Source organism: Triticum dicoccoides, chromosome 5B (genome assembly GCF_002162155.2).
Source record: "Triticum dicoccoides isolate Atlit2015 ecotype Zavitan chromosome 5B, WEW_v2.0, whole genome shotgun sequence".
Classification (NCBI taxonomy): domain Eukaryota; kingdom Viridiplantae; phylum Streptophyta; class Magnoliopsida; order Poales; family Poaceae; genus Triticum; species Triticum dicoccoides.
The window spans coordinates 659,299,709-659,317,155 of NC_041389.1; the positions used below are offsets into that span (position 1 = coordinate 659,299,709).

The 17,447-nt window shown below is 43.3% G+C and overlaps 1 protein-coding gene across 1 annotated transcript in view; it reads left to right on the forward strand.

Annotated features, from left to right (window-relative positions):
- Window positions 1-718: 718 nt before the first annotated feature.
- The window catches only part of LOC119310424 (UDP-glycosyltransferase 91D2-like), a 93,705-nt gene continuing 76,976 nt past the window's right edge, over window positions 719-17,447 (forward strand). Inside the window, exon 1 of the mRNA XM_037586184.1 lies at window positions 719-898. Within this exon, the coding sequence (XP_037442081.1) occupies window positions 719-898 (180 nt within the window). The remainder of the gene's footprint in view (window positions 899-17,447) is intronic.

The following is a 17,447-nucleotide window of genomic DNA, read 5'->3' on the forward strand; positions in this document are numbered from 1 at the left end:
GTCGGTATTACCTTCAATATCATATTCCGGATGAATATCAAAGGTGATAACCATATCAGGCTCAAATGCATAAGTCTTTCATAGTGCTCGCCATGTTTTGCATCCAAAATAGGTGTAGTTGTCTGAATTGTATAATTTTGCATCGAAAATATAACCATGCCCGGTATTCAAGTAAACTTTCTTTACCTCCATAGTACGACTGAAACCTATCTTATCCAATACAAAAACTCTTACATGGCAAGGGACACGCTAGTAGAATAGTAAAAAACATTATAAGTTGAAGCAAATGAAGCAGATGTCATGCTTAATTACGAAAAAAGACTTGTCGTTGTGACTTACTGTATCCACTTCGAAGTTCTCGTCCAGCTTGATGCTGAAGCGCCTATCATCATCTAGGAAGATTCCGTCGCACAGGCCACACTCGTCTTTGCAGTATTTTCAAATACCGAAAGGGCAGCACTGGGCGCCGGTGCGCCGGCCGAAAGTTTCGGCCGGTCTGCCCCTAGCCGCCCGATGTAACTGCACCAGACCATCAGATTGCCTCCCCTATTTTATTTTTTCCTTACCTTATCCTCGTCTCTAGCACACAGAGAGAGGAGCGAGCCAGTCAAGGCTGCCATGGATGCGTGCTCACGAAGCCCGCGCTTGCCGCCTTGGCACCGCAAGGCACCGCCCGTGCTTGTCGCCCTGGCCGCCTGTGGCGCTTGTCGCCTCGGCCATGGCGCCTCCGGCGCTCGTCGCAGGTCCCCATCCTCGTCGCCGGTCCCCACTCGCACCACCTGCGTTCGTCCTCGGCCTTGTGCTCGCTGGCAACCCGTGCTCGCCGTCGTATCCTCGGCCGCCCGCGCTTATCAGCCATGGCAACTCCGGCGCCGGTCGTAGTAAAAACGAACAAATGGTTGCAGCAATTCTTCGCCGTCGCCACCGTCGCTGCTCGCGTCTCCGCCATGGATGGGTGTAGCAAAATCCCACACCGGTAGTAGCAAAATCCGAGGACGGTTGCAACAAAAAAATCCACCATCATAGTACGTCGCAGCTCCGCCGTGATAAATGTAGCAAATTCCGTCGCTGGTAGTAGCAAAATTTGGCGACGGTTGTAGCAAAAACCTCGGCCGTTTCCAGCAAAGTTCTTGTCGTCGGTTGCCTCATTAATTTGCTTCCCATCGCCACCATTGACTTGGGGGTTGCAACTTTTCTGCACAACGGTTCGAGGCCCTTCAACTGGGGGTTGCAGCTTTTCTGCGGGGTCGAAGCTTTCAGCCGGTTGAAGCTGTCTATAGAAGCAGGTTGAAGCTTTTTTGCATCTGCCATCGCCGGCCACAAGTTCGCCGTCGTTGGTTGCAGCATGTTACTCTGACAGTAGTAGCTGTTTTTGTTGCCGGTTGTAGCTTTTCACAGCATGGGTTGCAACTTTCCCCATCTCCCAATTGCAGATGTTTGTTGTCATGGGCCACAAAACTACACGCCGAAGATTGTAGCAAATAGCGCCACCGGTTGTAGCAAAAAAATTAGCTAGTTGTAGCAAAAAATCAGTTGTGTTTCCAACTCGCTTGTTGGTTGCAGCAAAAAATAATAGTGGTTCCAGCTTTGGATTTGGCCTGTTGAAGCAAAACAAAATGCTAGTTCCAGCATCGTTATCCGCTCGCTGGCATCGCAACCTTCACTGTGGTCATCCATGGAGACTCGTCGGCACGGCTTGGCACGACGCCCTTGGCTATTCGTCTCCGGCACCAGTGGATACCAGATGCAGCACCCCCTGACCCCGTGCATGTCATCTCCAGCGCCACAAGTCCCCGGCCGTGGGGTGGACGACGACCTCGCTGGCGAGATTGGGCTGCGGTGGGGTAGGGGTCGATGCAGGGGTAGACAGGGTGGACGGCAGCCTCGCCGGCGTGCTGGGGATTGCAGCGGCAGGAACGAGGAAGACGCATGTGTCGCTGGCAAAAAGTAAGTGGACAGGGAGAAGGATAAGTTGGGCTGGCTCAACTCTTGTGGGACCCCGTGAAGCGTGAGTGCGTGTGAGCGGGTGACCGACCGAAGCTTCGGCCGGCGCGCCGTCTCCAAACGTTTCCCATACCGAAATCCTTTTCGTCGTTAGACATTTCCTATGTTCATAGTTGAAACATTAATTGAAAATCGATCGAAGACAACTACCAGGATACTCAACACACAAATCCGGGGCACTCGATATTTCCTACATATTCTGGCACAAGTCATGCCAAAATTCACGGAAAAATCCGGCATGACCTTTGCTAAAATAGGACATATCGAGCGCTTGAAATTTGCCAGAACGGAAATGAATCAACACTCCGGCAAAACATAGGCCACTCGGAGGTGTAACGTGCAAACATGACCGACCACTTGGGCAAGCACATATCCTATTTGAGCAACACAAGATATACATTTCAAAATATCTTATAGGACTCAAATTCGCATGCATTCAATAAGCAAAAGTAAATCATCTCATGCGTCCATACATCGTCGAATATTATCACTAATACATCCAAAATAGTATCATACATATAACATCACTAATACAACTAAAACCCTAGCGCACAACGGGTATCGGCGCGGGCGGTGGACACCCACAGAGAAGGAACCATCACAGGATCATAGCTCCAGTGAGATCCCCGGAGAACCTGCCAGGTATTGGAGAACCTGTGCTCCAACGCAAACAAGTAGCGATGCACATGCGCGTCCTTGACGTACCACCTCCGCGGGGTCCTCGAGCCTCTAGACCGTCACTGGCCCATGCGACCGCCACCAAAGAAGGTTCGGGTCAACGACAGGCTGGCTCCTCACCAACCTGCGCCCCCGGTAGGTAGCGCCTCCCAGTACCACCCCGCAGAGCCCAGTCCCAGACATGGCCCATCTGGTGACGCAGGTGTCCTCCGCCGAATCGACGACGAGGATGCGGGATAGGCATCGTCCACGTCGATGCGGGAAAAATTGCTTTAACTAAAAAAATAACAACAAGTTCTTACTAACTAGTTCTATTAATTCAACTAGTTCTTACTAAAAATAAACTTACTATAAATAAAAAAAACTAGTACCTAATTAGTACCTAGTTCTTACTAACTAATTAGTACCTAGGAACTATAAATAATTTTTTTACTCGTTTTATGATTCATCTTAGAAATTTGATTCGTTTCCACCCTTACATGAACCCTAACTAATTTGAGCCGCATCCACATCCGATTCGTTTCCACCCTTACATGAACCCTAACTAATTTGATGCAACTAAAATATGAAGAATCCCTAGGCAGAGGTAGGGGAGAGGGAGGAGCAGGCGTGGTCACCTCGGGTGCCTGCGACAAAGGAGGGGCAGGCGGCGTCGAGGTCGGGGTCGGGGCTCAGGCGCGCGGCGGAGGGTGGCGTCGAGGTTGGGGGCGGGGGCGGCGTTGAGGTCGGGGGTGGGGGCGGCATTGAATCCGAGATCAGGAGTGGCGTAGAGGGTGTGGGAGAGCGCGCAGCGGCCGACGGGCGACGGCGGCGGCGAGAGCGGAGGAGTTGGATTTGGGGGAAGTGGCCATGGGGAAGGACGAACCCCGTGGTTAAGTCAGAAGTAGCAGTAGCGCGTTCCAGAAAGCGCTCTACTGCTATGTTAGCTACAACGCGTTCTGGGATACACGCTATTGCTACTCCTTTCTCTTTTTTCCCTTTTTCATTTATTTTTCTTCACATTTTATTTTTCTCCTTTCACCTTATTCTATTTCTTTCATTTTCAATTACCTTTCTATTTGCTTTCCATTTAATTTTATATCCTTTAGCAGTAGCGAGTCTAGAAGAAAACGCGCTGCTACAAAGAAAGTAGCGGTAGCGCTATTCGATATAGATCGCTACTACTTTGTGTAGCCTGTAGGCTAAGCCGTGGGAATTTTAGTAGTAACGTGTTTAGAACAAGGCGCGCTACTGCTAGAACTTTATCTGTAGCGCGGTTTGCGCATGCGCGCTATTGCTACTTAGCACCAGTGTGCTTTTTTGACCCACACTACTGCTAAAGTTCTGTGTATAAGGTTTTCCCTAGTAGTGGTTGATGCATGTTTTCGTCCTTGTTTCTCCGGTAGAAATATTGGGGCACTCTTTGAGGTTTTTTGTGTTGGATCGAGTATTATGAATCTGAAATTGTTTGATGCGTATCATGCAATTAACTCATGGATACTTGTGGTGACATTGGAGTATGTAGGTGACATTAGAGTTGGTTGGTGTGTATCATATGGTGTTATTTTAGTACGAACTCTTGGATAGATCGAACAGAAAGAATAATTTTGTGTTATTTTAGTACGAACTCTTGAATAGATCAAAAGGAAAGAATAACTTTAAGGTGGTTTCGTACCCTACAAACAATTTCTTCTTATATTCTCTGCTAGATAAGAACTTTGGAGTGATTCTTCATCGCACGTTGAGGGATGGTTATATGATCCAACTAGATTAACATTGTTGAGAAATTGCGCTAGTGAAAGTATGGACCCTAGGCCTTGTTTTCAAGCATTCCAATACCGTTTGTGCTCACTTTTATTGATTGCTACCTTGCTGTTTTTATTTATTCAGATTATAAAAATATATTTCTATCATCCATATTACACTTGTATCACCATCTCTTCGCCGAACTAGTGCACCTATACAATTTGCCATTGTATTGGGTGTGTTGGGGACACAAGAGATTTCTTGTATTTGGTTGCAGGGTTGTTTGAGAGAGACCATCTTCATCCTACGCATCCCATGGATTGATAAACCTTAGGACATCCACTTGAGGGAAAATTGCTACTGTCCTACAAAACTCTGCGCTTGGAGGCCCAACACGAGTCTACAAGAATAAAGTCGCGTAGTAGACATCACAGTGCCACAAGTATGTTGCACTATCATTATCAACTTTGCATATTTTGGCATGAATATTATGGATATGTGTATCACTATGATCGAGGTTCAACAAGAACAGACCTTTCATCAAAGGTGCATGACCATAAAAGATATTATTCATATAAATAGAACAACCATTATTCTTGGATTTAAATGAATAACCGTCTTGCAATAAACAAGATCTAGATATAATGTCCATGCTCAACGTTGGCACCAAATAATAATTATTAAGGTCTACTAATCCCGAAGGTAGATGTACAGGTAGCGTGCCGATGGTGATCACATCGACCTTGGAAACATTCCCGGCGCGCATCGTCACCTCGTCCTTAGCCAATTTTCGTTTATTCTGCATCTCCTGTTTCAAGTTACAAATATGAGCAACCGAACCAGTATGAAATACCCAGGCGCTACTACGAGCATTAGTAAGGAACACATCAATAACATGTATATCAAATATTCCTTTGTTCACTTTGCTGTCCTTCTTATCCGCCAAATATTTGCGGCAGATCCGCTTCCAGTGACCATTTCCTTTGCAGCAGAAGCACTCAGTTTCAGGCTTAGGTCCAGTTTTAGGCTTCTTCACAGGAGCGACAGCCTGCTTGCCGTTCTTTTTGAAGTTCCCTTTCTTTCCTTTGCCCTTTTTCTTGAAACTGGTGGTCTTGTTAACCATCAACACTTGATGTTCCTTCTTGATTTCTACCTTCGTGGCCTTAAGCATTGTGAAGAGCTCAGGAATTGTTTTCTCCATCCCTTGCATATTAAGCATTTATAACTTGGTGGCAGAGACTGGAGAACTCTGTCAATAACACTCTCAATTGGAAGATCAATTCCTAGTTGTGTCAAGTGGTTATGATACCCAAACATTTTGAGTATGTGTTCACTGACAGAACTGTTGTCCTCCATCTTGCAGCTATAGAACTTGTTGGAGACTTAGCTTGAAATAACATTAAAGACATATACGAACTGTTATATGCTACCTCTTGAGCTTGCGTTGGTTTTCCCTTGAAGAGGAAAGGGTGATGCATCAAAGTAGCGTAAGTATTTCTCTCAGTTTTGAGAACCAGGGTATCAATCCGGTAGGAGACGACGCACAAGTCACCGAAAACCTGCACAAACAATCAAGAACTTGCAACCAACGCGATAAAGGGGTTGCCAATCCCTTCACGGTCACTCGCAAAAGTGAAGTCTAATAGAGATAGTAAAGTAAATATTTTTGGTATTTTTGTTGTATAGATTGGAAAGTAAAGATTGCAAAATAGTAAACGAGATTCAATAATATGGAAAAGAGATGCAATATAATGGAAAATAGATCCAGGGCCATAGATTTCACTAGTGGCTTCTCTCGAGATAGCATGTATTACGGTGGGTGAACAAATTACTGTCGAGCAATTGATAGAAAAGTGCATAATTATGATGACATCTAAGGCAATGATCATGAACATAGGCATCACGTCCGTGTCAAGTAGACCGAAATGATTCTACATCTAATACTATTACTCCACACATCGACCGCTATCCAACATGCATCTAGAGCATTAAGTTCATAAGAATAGAGTAACGATGTAGAGGGATAAACTCAAGCAATATGATATAAACCTCATCTTTTTATCCTTGATGGCAACAATACAATACGTGCCTTGCCGCCCCTACGATCACTATGAAAGGACACCGCAAGATTGAACCCAAAGCTAAGCACTTCTCCCATGGCAAGAAAGATCAATCTAGTAGGCCAAACTAAACCGATAATTCGAAGAGACTTGCAAAGATATCAAATCATGCATATAAGAATTCAGAGAAGAACCAAATAATATTCATAGATAATCTTGTTCATAAATCCACAATTCACCGGATCTTGGCAAACACACCGCAAAAGAATATTACATCGAATAGATATCCAAGAACATCGAGGAGAACTTTGTATTGAGAATCAAAGAGAGAGAAGAAGCCATCTAGCTAATAACTATGGACCCGAAGGTATGTGGCAAACTACTCACGCTTCATCGGAGAGGTAATGGTGTTGATGTAGAAGCCCTCCATGATCGATTCCCCCTCCGGCAGATCACCGAAAAAGGTCCCAAGATGGGATCTCATAGGTACAGAAGGTTGCGGTAGCCGAAAAGTGCTTTCGTGGCTTCCCCTGATGTTTTTAGGGTATAAGAGTATATATAGACGAAAGAACTAGGTCGGTGGATCTACGAGGGGCCCACGAGGGTGGGGCGTGCCTACCCCCTGGGTGCGCCCTCCTGCCTCGTGGACGTCGTTTTTGCCTCTCTGACTTAAATTCCAAGTCTTCTAGTTTGTTTTCGGTCCAAGAAAGATCATCACGAAGGTTTCATTCCGTTTGGAGTCAGTTTGGTATTCCTTTTCTGTAAAACTCTAAAATAGGCAAAAAAGAAAAGAAACTGACACTGGGCCCTCGGTTAATAGGTTAGTCCCAAATATAATATAAAAGATCATATTAAAGCCCATTAAACATCCAAAACAGATAATATAATAGCATGGAACAATCAAAAATTATATATACGTTGGAGACGTATCAAGCATCCCCAAGCTTAATTCCTGCTCGTCCTCGAGTAGGTAAATGATAAAATAGAATTTTTGATGTGGAATGCTACCTAACATATTTATCAATGTAATTTTATTTATTGTGGCATGAATGTTCAGATCCAAAATATTCAAGACAAAAGTTTAATATTGAAGTAAAAATAATAATACTTCAAGCATACTAACAAAGCAATCATGTCTTCTCAAAATAACATGGCCAAAGAAATCTATCCCTACAAAATCATATAATTTGGCTATGATGTATCTTCATCACACAAAATATTTAAATCATGCACAACCCCGGTTTCAGCCAAGCAATTGTTTCATACTTTAGTATTTTCAAACTTTTTCAATCTTCACGCAATACATGAGCGTGAGACATGGATATAGCACAATAGTGTTGGGGAACGCAGTATTTCAAAAAAAAAAATCCTACGATCACGCAAGATCTATCCAGGAGAAGCATAGCAACGAGTGGGGAGAGTGTGTCCATGTACCCTCGTTATGTAACGTGGTTGATGTAATCGAATGTCTTCGTGATCCAACCGATCAAGTACCGAACGCACGACACCTCCACGATCTGCACACATTAAGCACGGTGATGTCCCTCAAACTCTAGATCCAGCTGAGGCCGAGGGAGAGTTTCGTCAGCACGACGGCATGGTGACGGTGATGATGAAGTTACCGACGCAGGGCTTCACCTAAGCACTACGACGATATGACCGAGGTGGAAAACTGTGGAGGGGGGCACCGCACACGGCTAAAGATCAACTTGTGTGTCTATGGGGTGCCCCCCTCCCTCGTATATAAAGGAGGGGAGGAGGAGGCCGGCCGGCCACAAGGGGCGCGCCAAGGGGGAAGACGCCTACTCCCACTAGGAGTAGGTTTCCCCCCTTTCCTAGTCCAAGAAGGAGAAGAAGGGAAAGAGGAGAGAAGAGAAGGAAGCAAAGGGGGGCGCCCCCTTCCCTTGTCCAATTTGAACTGGGCAAGGGGGGGCGCTCCACCTCTGGCCGGCCCTCTCTCTTCTCCAGTAAGGCCCGTTAATCCCCCGGGGGTTCCAGTAACCATCCGGTACTCCAGTTTTATCCGAAACTTCTCCGGAACACTTCCGGTGTCTGAAAATAGCTGTCCAATATATCAATCTTTATGTCTCAACCATTTCGAGACTCCTCGTCATGTCCGTGATCACATCCAGGACTCCGAACAACCTTCAGTACATCAAATCACATAAACTCATAATACCAATCGTCATCGAACGTTAAGTGTGCGGACCCTATGGGTTCGAGAACTATGTAGACATGACTGAGACACGTCTCTGTTCAATAACCAATAGCCTAACCTGGATGCTCATATTGGTTCCTACATATTCTACGAAGATCTTTATCGGTCAAACCACATAACAACATACGTTGTTCCCTTCATCATCAGTATGTTACTTGCCCGAGATTCGATCGTCGGTATTATCATACCTAGTTCAATCTCGTTACCGGAAAGTATCTTTACTTGATCCATAATACTTCATCCCACAACTAACTCATTAGTTACAATACTTGCAAGGCTTATAGTGATGAGTATTACCATGAGGGACCAAAGATACCTCTCCGAAACACGGAGTGACAAATCCTAATCTCGATCTATGCCAACCCAACAAACACCTTCGGAGACACCTGTAGAGCACCTTTATAATGACCCTTTTACGTTGTGATGTTTGGTCCACCGGTATTCGGAAGTTGCATAATCTCATAGTCTGAGGAACTTGTATAAGTCATGAAGAAAGCAGTAGCAATGAAACTGTAACAATCATAATGCTAAGCTAACGAATGGGCCATGTCCATCACATCATTCTCCTAATGATGTGATCCCGTTTATCAAATGACAACACATGTCTATGGTTAGGAAACATAACCATCTTTGATTAACGAGCTAATCAAGTAGAGGCATATTAGGGACTAAATGTTTTGTCTATGTATTCACACATGTACTAAGTTTCCGGTTAATACAATTCTGGCATGGATAATAAACATTTATCATGAATTAAGTAAATAAATAATAACTTTATTATTGCCTCTAGGGCATATTTCCTTTAGTCTCCCACTTGCACTAGAGTCAATAATGTAGATTACATAGTAATGATTCTAACACCCATGGAGCTTTGGTGCTGATCATGTTTTGCTCATGGAAGAGGCTTAGTCAACGGGTCTGCAACATTCAGATCCGTATGTATCTTGCAAATCTCTATGCCCCCTTTCAACACTTGATGACGGATGGAATTGAAGCGTCTCTTGATGTGCTTGGTTCTTTTGTGAAATCTGGATTCCTTTGCCAAGGCAATTGCACCATTATTGTCACAAAAGATTTTCATTGGACCCAATGCACTAGGTATAACACCTAGGTCGGATATGAACTCCTTCATCCAAACTCCTTCATTTGCTGCTTCCGAAGCAGCAATGTACTCCGCTTCACACGTAGATCCCGCCACGATGCTCTACTTGGAACTGCACCAACTGACAGCTCCTCCATTCAATATAAACACGTATCCGGTTTGCGACTTAGAGTCATTCGGATTAGTGTGAAAGCTTGCATCGATGTAACCATTTATGACGAGTTCTTTTTCACCTCCATAAACGAGAAACATATCCTTAGTCTTTTTCAGGTATTTTAGGATGTTCTTGACCGCTGTCCAGTGCTCCACTCTGGGATTACTTTGGTACCTCCCTGCTATGCTTATAGCAAGGCACACATCAGGTCTGGTACACAACATTGCATACATGATAGAACCTATAGCTGAAGCATAGGGAATGACTTTCATTTTCTCTCTATCTTCTGTAGTGTTCGGGCATTGAGTCTGACTCAACTTCACACCTTGTAACACAGGCAAGAACCCTTTCTTTGACGGATCCATTTTGAACTTCTTCAAAACTTTATCAAGGTATGTGCTTTGTGAAAGTCCAATTAAGCGTCTTGATCTATCTCTATAGATCTTGATGCCCAATATGTAAGTAGCTTCTCCGAGGTCTTTAATAGAAAAACTCTTATTCAGGTATCACTTTATGCTATCCAGAAATTCTATATCATTTCCAGTCAACAATATGTCATCCACATATAATATTAGAAATGCTACAGAGCTCCCACTCACTTTCTTGTAAATACAGGCTTCTACAAAAGTCTATATAAAACCATATGCTTTGATCACACTATCAAAGCGTTTATTCCAACTCCAAGAGGCTTGCACCAGTCCATAAATGGATCGCTGGAGCTTGCACACTTTGTTAACACCTTTTGGATTGACAAAACCTTCTAGTTGTATGATATAAAACTCTTCTTCCAGAAATCCATTCAGGAATGCAGTTTTGACATCCATTTGCCAAATTTTATAATCATAAAATGCAGCAATTGCTAACATGATTCAGACAGACTTAAGCATCGCTACGGGTGAGAACGTCTCATCATAGTTAACTCCTTGAACTTGTCGAAAACCTTTTGCGACAAGTCGAGCTTTGTAAACAGTAACATTACCGTCTGTGTCGGTCTTCTTCTTAAAGATCCATTTATTTTCTATGGCTTGCCGTTCATTAGGCAATTCCACCAAAGTCCACATTTTGTTCTCATACATGGATCCCATCTCAGATTTCATGGCCTCAAGCCATTTCGCGGAATCTGGGCTCATCATTGCTTCCTCATAGTTTGTAGGTTCATCATGGTCTAGTAACATGACTTCCAGAACAGGATTACCGTACCACTCTGGTGCGGATCTTACTCTAGACGACCTACGAGGTTCAGTAGTAACTTGATCTGAAGCTTCATGACCATCATCATTAGCTTCCTCACTAATTGGTGTAGGAATCACGGGAACTGGTTTCTATGATGAACTACTTTCCAATAAGGGAGAAGGTACAATTACCTCATCAAGTTCTACTTTCCTCCCACTCACTTCTTTCGAGAGAAACTCCTTCTCTAGAAAGGATCCATTCTTAGCAACAAAGATTTTGCCTTCGCATATGTGATAGAAGGTGTACCCAACAGTTTCCTTCGGGTATCCTATGAAGATGCACATATCCGATTTGGGTTCGAGCTTATCAGGTTGTAGCTTTTCACATAAGCATCGCAGCCCCAAACTTTAAGAAATGATAACTTTGGTTTCTTGCCAAACCATAGTTCATAAAGCGTCGTTTCGACAGATTTTGATGGTGCCCTATTTAAAGTGAATGCAGCAATCTCTAAAGCATAACCCCAAAATGATAGCGGAAACCAGTAAGAGACATCATAGATTGCACCATATCCAATAAAGTACGGTTACGACGTTCGGACACACCATTACATTGTGGTGTTCCAGGTGGCATTAGTTGTGAAACTATCCCATGTTGTTTCAAATGAAGACCAAACTTGTAACTCAAATATTCTCCTCCATGATCAGAGCATAGAAACTTTATTTTCTTGTTACGATGATTTTCCACTTCACTCTGATATTGTTTGAACTTTTCAAATGTTTCAGACTTACGTTTCATTAAGTAGACATAACCATATCTGCTCAAATCATCTGTGAAGGTAAGAAAATAATGATACCCGCCACGAGCCTCAACACTCATTGGACCGCATACATCAGTATGTATTATTTCCAATAAGTCAGTAGCTCGTTCCATTGTTCCGGAGAACGGAGGTTTAGTCATCTTGCCCATAAGGCACGGTTCGCAAGCACCAAGTGATTCATAATCAAGTGATTCCAAAAGTCCATCAGCATGGAGTTTCTTCATGTACTTTACACCGATATGACCCAAACGACGGTGCCACAAATAAGTTACACTATCATTATCAACTTTGCATCTTTTGGCTTCAATATTATGAATATGTGTATCATCACTATCGAGATTCAACAAAAATAGACCACTCATCAAGGGTGCATGACCATAAAAGATATTACTCATATAAATGGAACAACCATTATTCTCTGATTTAAATGAATAACCATCTCACATCAAACAAGATCCAGATATAATGTTCATGCTAAACGCTGGCACCAAATAACAATTATTTAGGTCTAAAACTAATCCCGATGGTAGATGTAGAGGTAGCATGCCGATGGCGATCACATCAACCTTGGAACCATTTCCCACGTGCATCGTCATCTCGTCCTTAGCCAATCTTCGTTTAATCCATAGCCCTTGTTTCGAGTTGCAAATATGAGCAACAGAACCAGTATCAAATACCCAGGCGCTACTACAAGCATTAGTAAGGTACACATCAATAACATGTATATCAAATATACCTTTCACTTTGCCTTATCCGCCAAATACTTGGGGTAGTTCTGCTTCCAGTGACCAGTCCCTTTGTAGTAGAAGCACTCAGTTTCAGGCTTAGGTCCAGGATTGGGTTTCTTCTCTTGAGCAGCAACCTTTTTGTTGTTCTTCTTGAAGTTCCCCTTCTTCCCTTTGCCCTTTTTCTTGAAACTAGCGGTCTTGTTGACCATCAACACTTGATGCTCCTTCTTGATTTCTACCTCCGCAGCCTTTAGAATCACGAAGAGCTCGGGAACAGTCTTGTTCATCCCTTGCATATTATAATTCATCATGAAGCCTTTATAGCTTGGTGGCACTGATTGAAGAACTCTGTCAATGACACTATCAACTGGAAGATCAACTCCCAACTGAGGTGGTTATGATACCCAGACATTCTGAGTATGTGTTCACTGACAAAACTATTCTCCTCCATTTTACAGCTATAGAACTTGTTGGAGACTTCATATCTCTCAACTCGGGCATTTTCTTGAAATATTAACTTCAACTCTTGGAACATCTCTTATGCTTCATGACGTTCAAAACGTCTTTGAAGTCCCGATTCTACGCTGTAAAGCATGGCACACTGAACTATCGAGTAGTCATCAGCTTTGCTCTGCCAGACGTTCTTAACGTCATCAGTAGCATCTGTAGCAGGCCTGGTACCCAGCGGTGCTTCCAGGATGTAATTCTTCTGTGCAATAATGAGGATAATCCTCAAGTTACGGACACAGTCCGTGTAGTTGCTGCCATCATCTTTCAACTTAGCTTTCTCTAGGAACGCATTAAAATTCAAAGGAACAGTAGCACAGGCCATTGATCTACAAAAACATAGACATGCAAAATACTATCAAGTACAAAGTTCATGATAAATTAAAGTTCAATTAATCATATTACTTAAGAACTCCCACTTAGATAGACATCCTCTAGTCATCTAAGTGATCACGTGATCCAAATCAACTAAACCATGTCCGATCATCACGTGAGATGGAGTAGTTTTGAATGGTGAACATCACTATGTTGATCATATATGCTATATGATTCACGTTTGACCTTTCGGTCTCAGTGTTCCGAGGCCATATCTGCATATGCTAGGCTCGTCAAGTTTAACCTGAGTATTCTGCGTGTGCAAAACTGGCTTGCACCCATTGTGTGTGAACGTAGAGCTTATCACACCCGATCATCACGTGGTGTCTCGGCACGCCGAACTGTAGCAATGGTGTATACTTAGGGAGAACACTTATACCTTGAAATTTAGTAAGGGATCATCTTATAATGCTACCGCCGTACTAAGCAAAATAAGATACATAAAAGATAAACATCACATGCAAACAAAATATGTGACATGATATGGCCATCATCATCTTGTGCTCATGATCTCTATCACCGAAGCATCGTCATGATCTCCATCATCACCGACGCGACACCTTGATCTCCATCATAGCATCATTGTCGTCTCGCCAACTATTGTTACTACGACTATCGCTACCGTTTAGTGATAAAGTAAAACAATTACATGGAGATTACATTGCATACAATAAGGCAACAACCATATGGCTCCTGCGAGTTGCTGATAACTTTGTTACAAAACATGATCATCTCATACAACAATTTATATCACATCATGCTTTGACCATATCACATCACAACAAGCCCTGCAAAAACAAGTTAGACGTCCTCTACTTTGTTGTTGCATGTTTTATGTGTCTGCTACGGGCTTCTAGCAAGAACCATTCTTACCTATGCATCAAAACCACAACGATTTTTCGTCAAGTGTGCTATTTTAACCTCCAACAAGGACCGGGCGTAGCCACACTTGATTCAACTAAAGTTGGAGAAACAGACACCCGCCAGCCACCTATGTGCATAAGCACGTCGGTAGAACCAGTCTCATGAACGCGGTCATGTCGGTCCAGGCCGCTTCATCCAACAATATCGCTGAATAAAAGTATGACATGCTGGTAAGCAGTATGACTATTATCGCCCACAACTCTTTGTGTTCTACTCGTGCATATAACATGTACGCATAGACCTGGCTCAGATGCCACTGTTGGGGAACATAGTATTTCAAAAAAATCCCTACGATCACGGAAGATCTATCTACGAGAAGCATAGCAATGAGTGGGGAGAGTGTGTCCACGTTCCCTCGTAGACCGAAAGCGGAAGTGTTGTGTAACACGGTTGATGTAGTTTAACGTCTTCGTGATCCAACCGATCAAGGACCGAACGCACGGGACCTCCACGATCTGCACACGTTCAGCTCGGTGACGTCCCTCGAACTCTAGATCCAGCTAAGGTTGCAGGAGAGTTCTGTCAGCACGACGGCATGGTGACGGTGATGATGAAGTTACCGATGCAGGGCTTTGCTAAGCACTACGACGATATGACCGAGGTGGAAAACTATGGAGGGTGGCACCGCACACGGCTAAAGATCAACTTGTGTGTCTATGGGGTGCCCCCTCCCCCATATATAAAGGAGGGGAGGAGGAGGCCGTCCGGCCACAAGGGGCGCGACAAAGGGGAGGACTCCTACTCCCACTAGGAGTAGGTTTCCCCCCTTTCCTAGTCCAAGAAGGAGAAGAAGGGAAAGACGAGAGAAGAGAAGGAAGGAGAGGGGGGTGTCCCCCCTTCCCTTGTCCAATTCAGACTGGGAAAGGGAGGTGCCACCTCTGGCCGACCCTCTCTCTTCTCCACAAAGGCCCACTAAGGCCCATTAATCCCCCAGGGGGTTCCGGTAACCCTCCGATACTTCGGTTCTATCTGAAACTTCTTCGAAACACTTTCGGTGTTCGAACATAGCTGTCTAATATATCAATCTTTATGTCTCAACCATTTCGAGACTCCTTGTCATGTCCGTGATTACATCTGGGACTCTGAACAACCTACGGTACATCAAATCAGATAAACTCATAATACCAATCGTCATTGAACGTTAAGCGTGCGGACCCTACGGGTTCGAGAACTATGTAGACATGACCGAGACACGTCTCCGGTCAATAACCAATAGCGGAACATGGATGCTCATATTGGTTCCTACATATTCTATGAAGATCTTTATCGGTCAAACCATATAACAACATACGTTGTTCCCTTTGTCATCAGTATGTTACTTGCCTGAGATTCGATCGTCGGTATTATCATACCTAGTTCAAGCTCGTTACTGGAAAGTATCTTTACTTGTTCCGTAATACTTCATCCCGCAACTAACTCATTAGTTACAATGCTTGCAAGGCTTATAGTGATGAGTATTACCATGAGGGCTTAGAGATACCTCCCCGAAACACGGAGTGACAAATCCTAATCTCGATCTATGCCAACCCAACAAACACCTTCGGAGACACCTGTAGAGCACCTTTATAATCACCCTTTTACGTTGTGACATTTGGTAGCACACAAAGTGTTCCTCCGGTATTTGGAAGTTGCATAATCTCATAGTCAGAGGAACTTGTATAAGTCATGAAGAAAGCAGTAGCAATGAAACTGTAACGATCATAATGCTAAGCTAACGGATGGGTCATGTCCATCACATCATTCTCCTAATGATGTGATCCCGATTATCAAATGACAACACATGTCTATGGTTAGGAAACATAACCATCTTTGATTAACGAGCTAGTCAAGTAGAGGCATACTAGGGACTATATGTTTTGTCTATGTATTCACACATGTACTAAGTTTCTGGTTAATACAATTCTAGCATGAATAATAAACATTTATCATGAATTAAGGAAATAAATAATAACTTTATTATTGCCTCTAGGGCATATTTCCTTCATATAGGTGGAATGGAATGGTGGTTGTGGAGAAGACAAAAAGGAGAAGATAGTCTCACATAAACTAGGCCTATCAACGGGCTATGGAGATGCTCATTAATAGATATCAATGTGTGTGAGTAGGGATTGCCATGCAACGGATGTACTAGAGCTATAAGTGTATGAAAGCTTAAAAAAAACTAAGTGGGTGTGCATCCAACTTGCTTGCTCACGAAGACCTAGGGAACTTCTGAGGAAGCCCGTCATTGGAATATACAAGCCAAGTTCTATAATGAAAAATTTCCACTAGTATATGAAAGTGACAACATAGGGGACTCTCTATCATGACGATCATGGTGCTACTTTGAAGCACAAGTGTGGAAAAGGGATTCTCTCTTTTTCTCTCATTTTTTATTTTTTTATTTGGGCCTTTTCTCTTTTTTATGGCCTCTTTTTTTTTAGTCCGGAGTCTCATCCCGACTTGTGGGGGAATCATAGTCTCCACCATCCTTTCCTCATTGGGACAATGCTCTAATAATGAAGATCATCACACTTTTATTTACTTACTCGATACTTAGAACAAAATATGACTCTATGTGAATGCCTCCGGTGGTGTACCGGGATGTGCAATGATTCAAGAGTGACATGTATGAAAAAATTATGAATGGTGGCTTTGCCACAAATACGATGTCAATTACATGATCATGCAAAGCAATATGACAATGATGGAGCGTGTCATAATAAATGGAACAGTGGAAAGTTGCATGGCAATATATCTCGGGATGGATATGGAAATGCCATAATAGGTAGGTATGGTGGCTGTTTTGAGGAAGGTATATGGTGGGTGTATGGTACCGGCGAAAGTTGCACGGTACTAGAGAGGCTAGCAATGGTGGAAGGGTGAGAGTGTGTATAATCCATGGACTCAACATTAGTCATAAAGAACTCACATACTTATTGCAAAAATCTATTAGTTATCAAAACAAAGTACTACACGCATGCTCCTAGGGGAAGGGTTCGT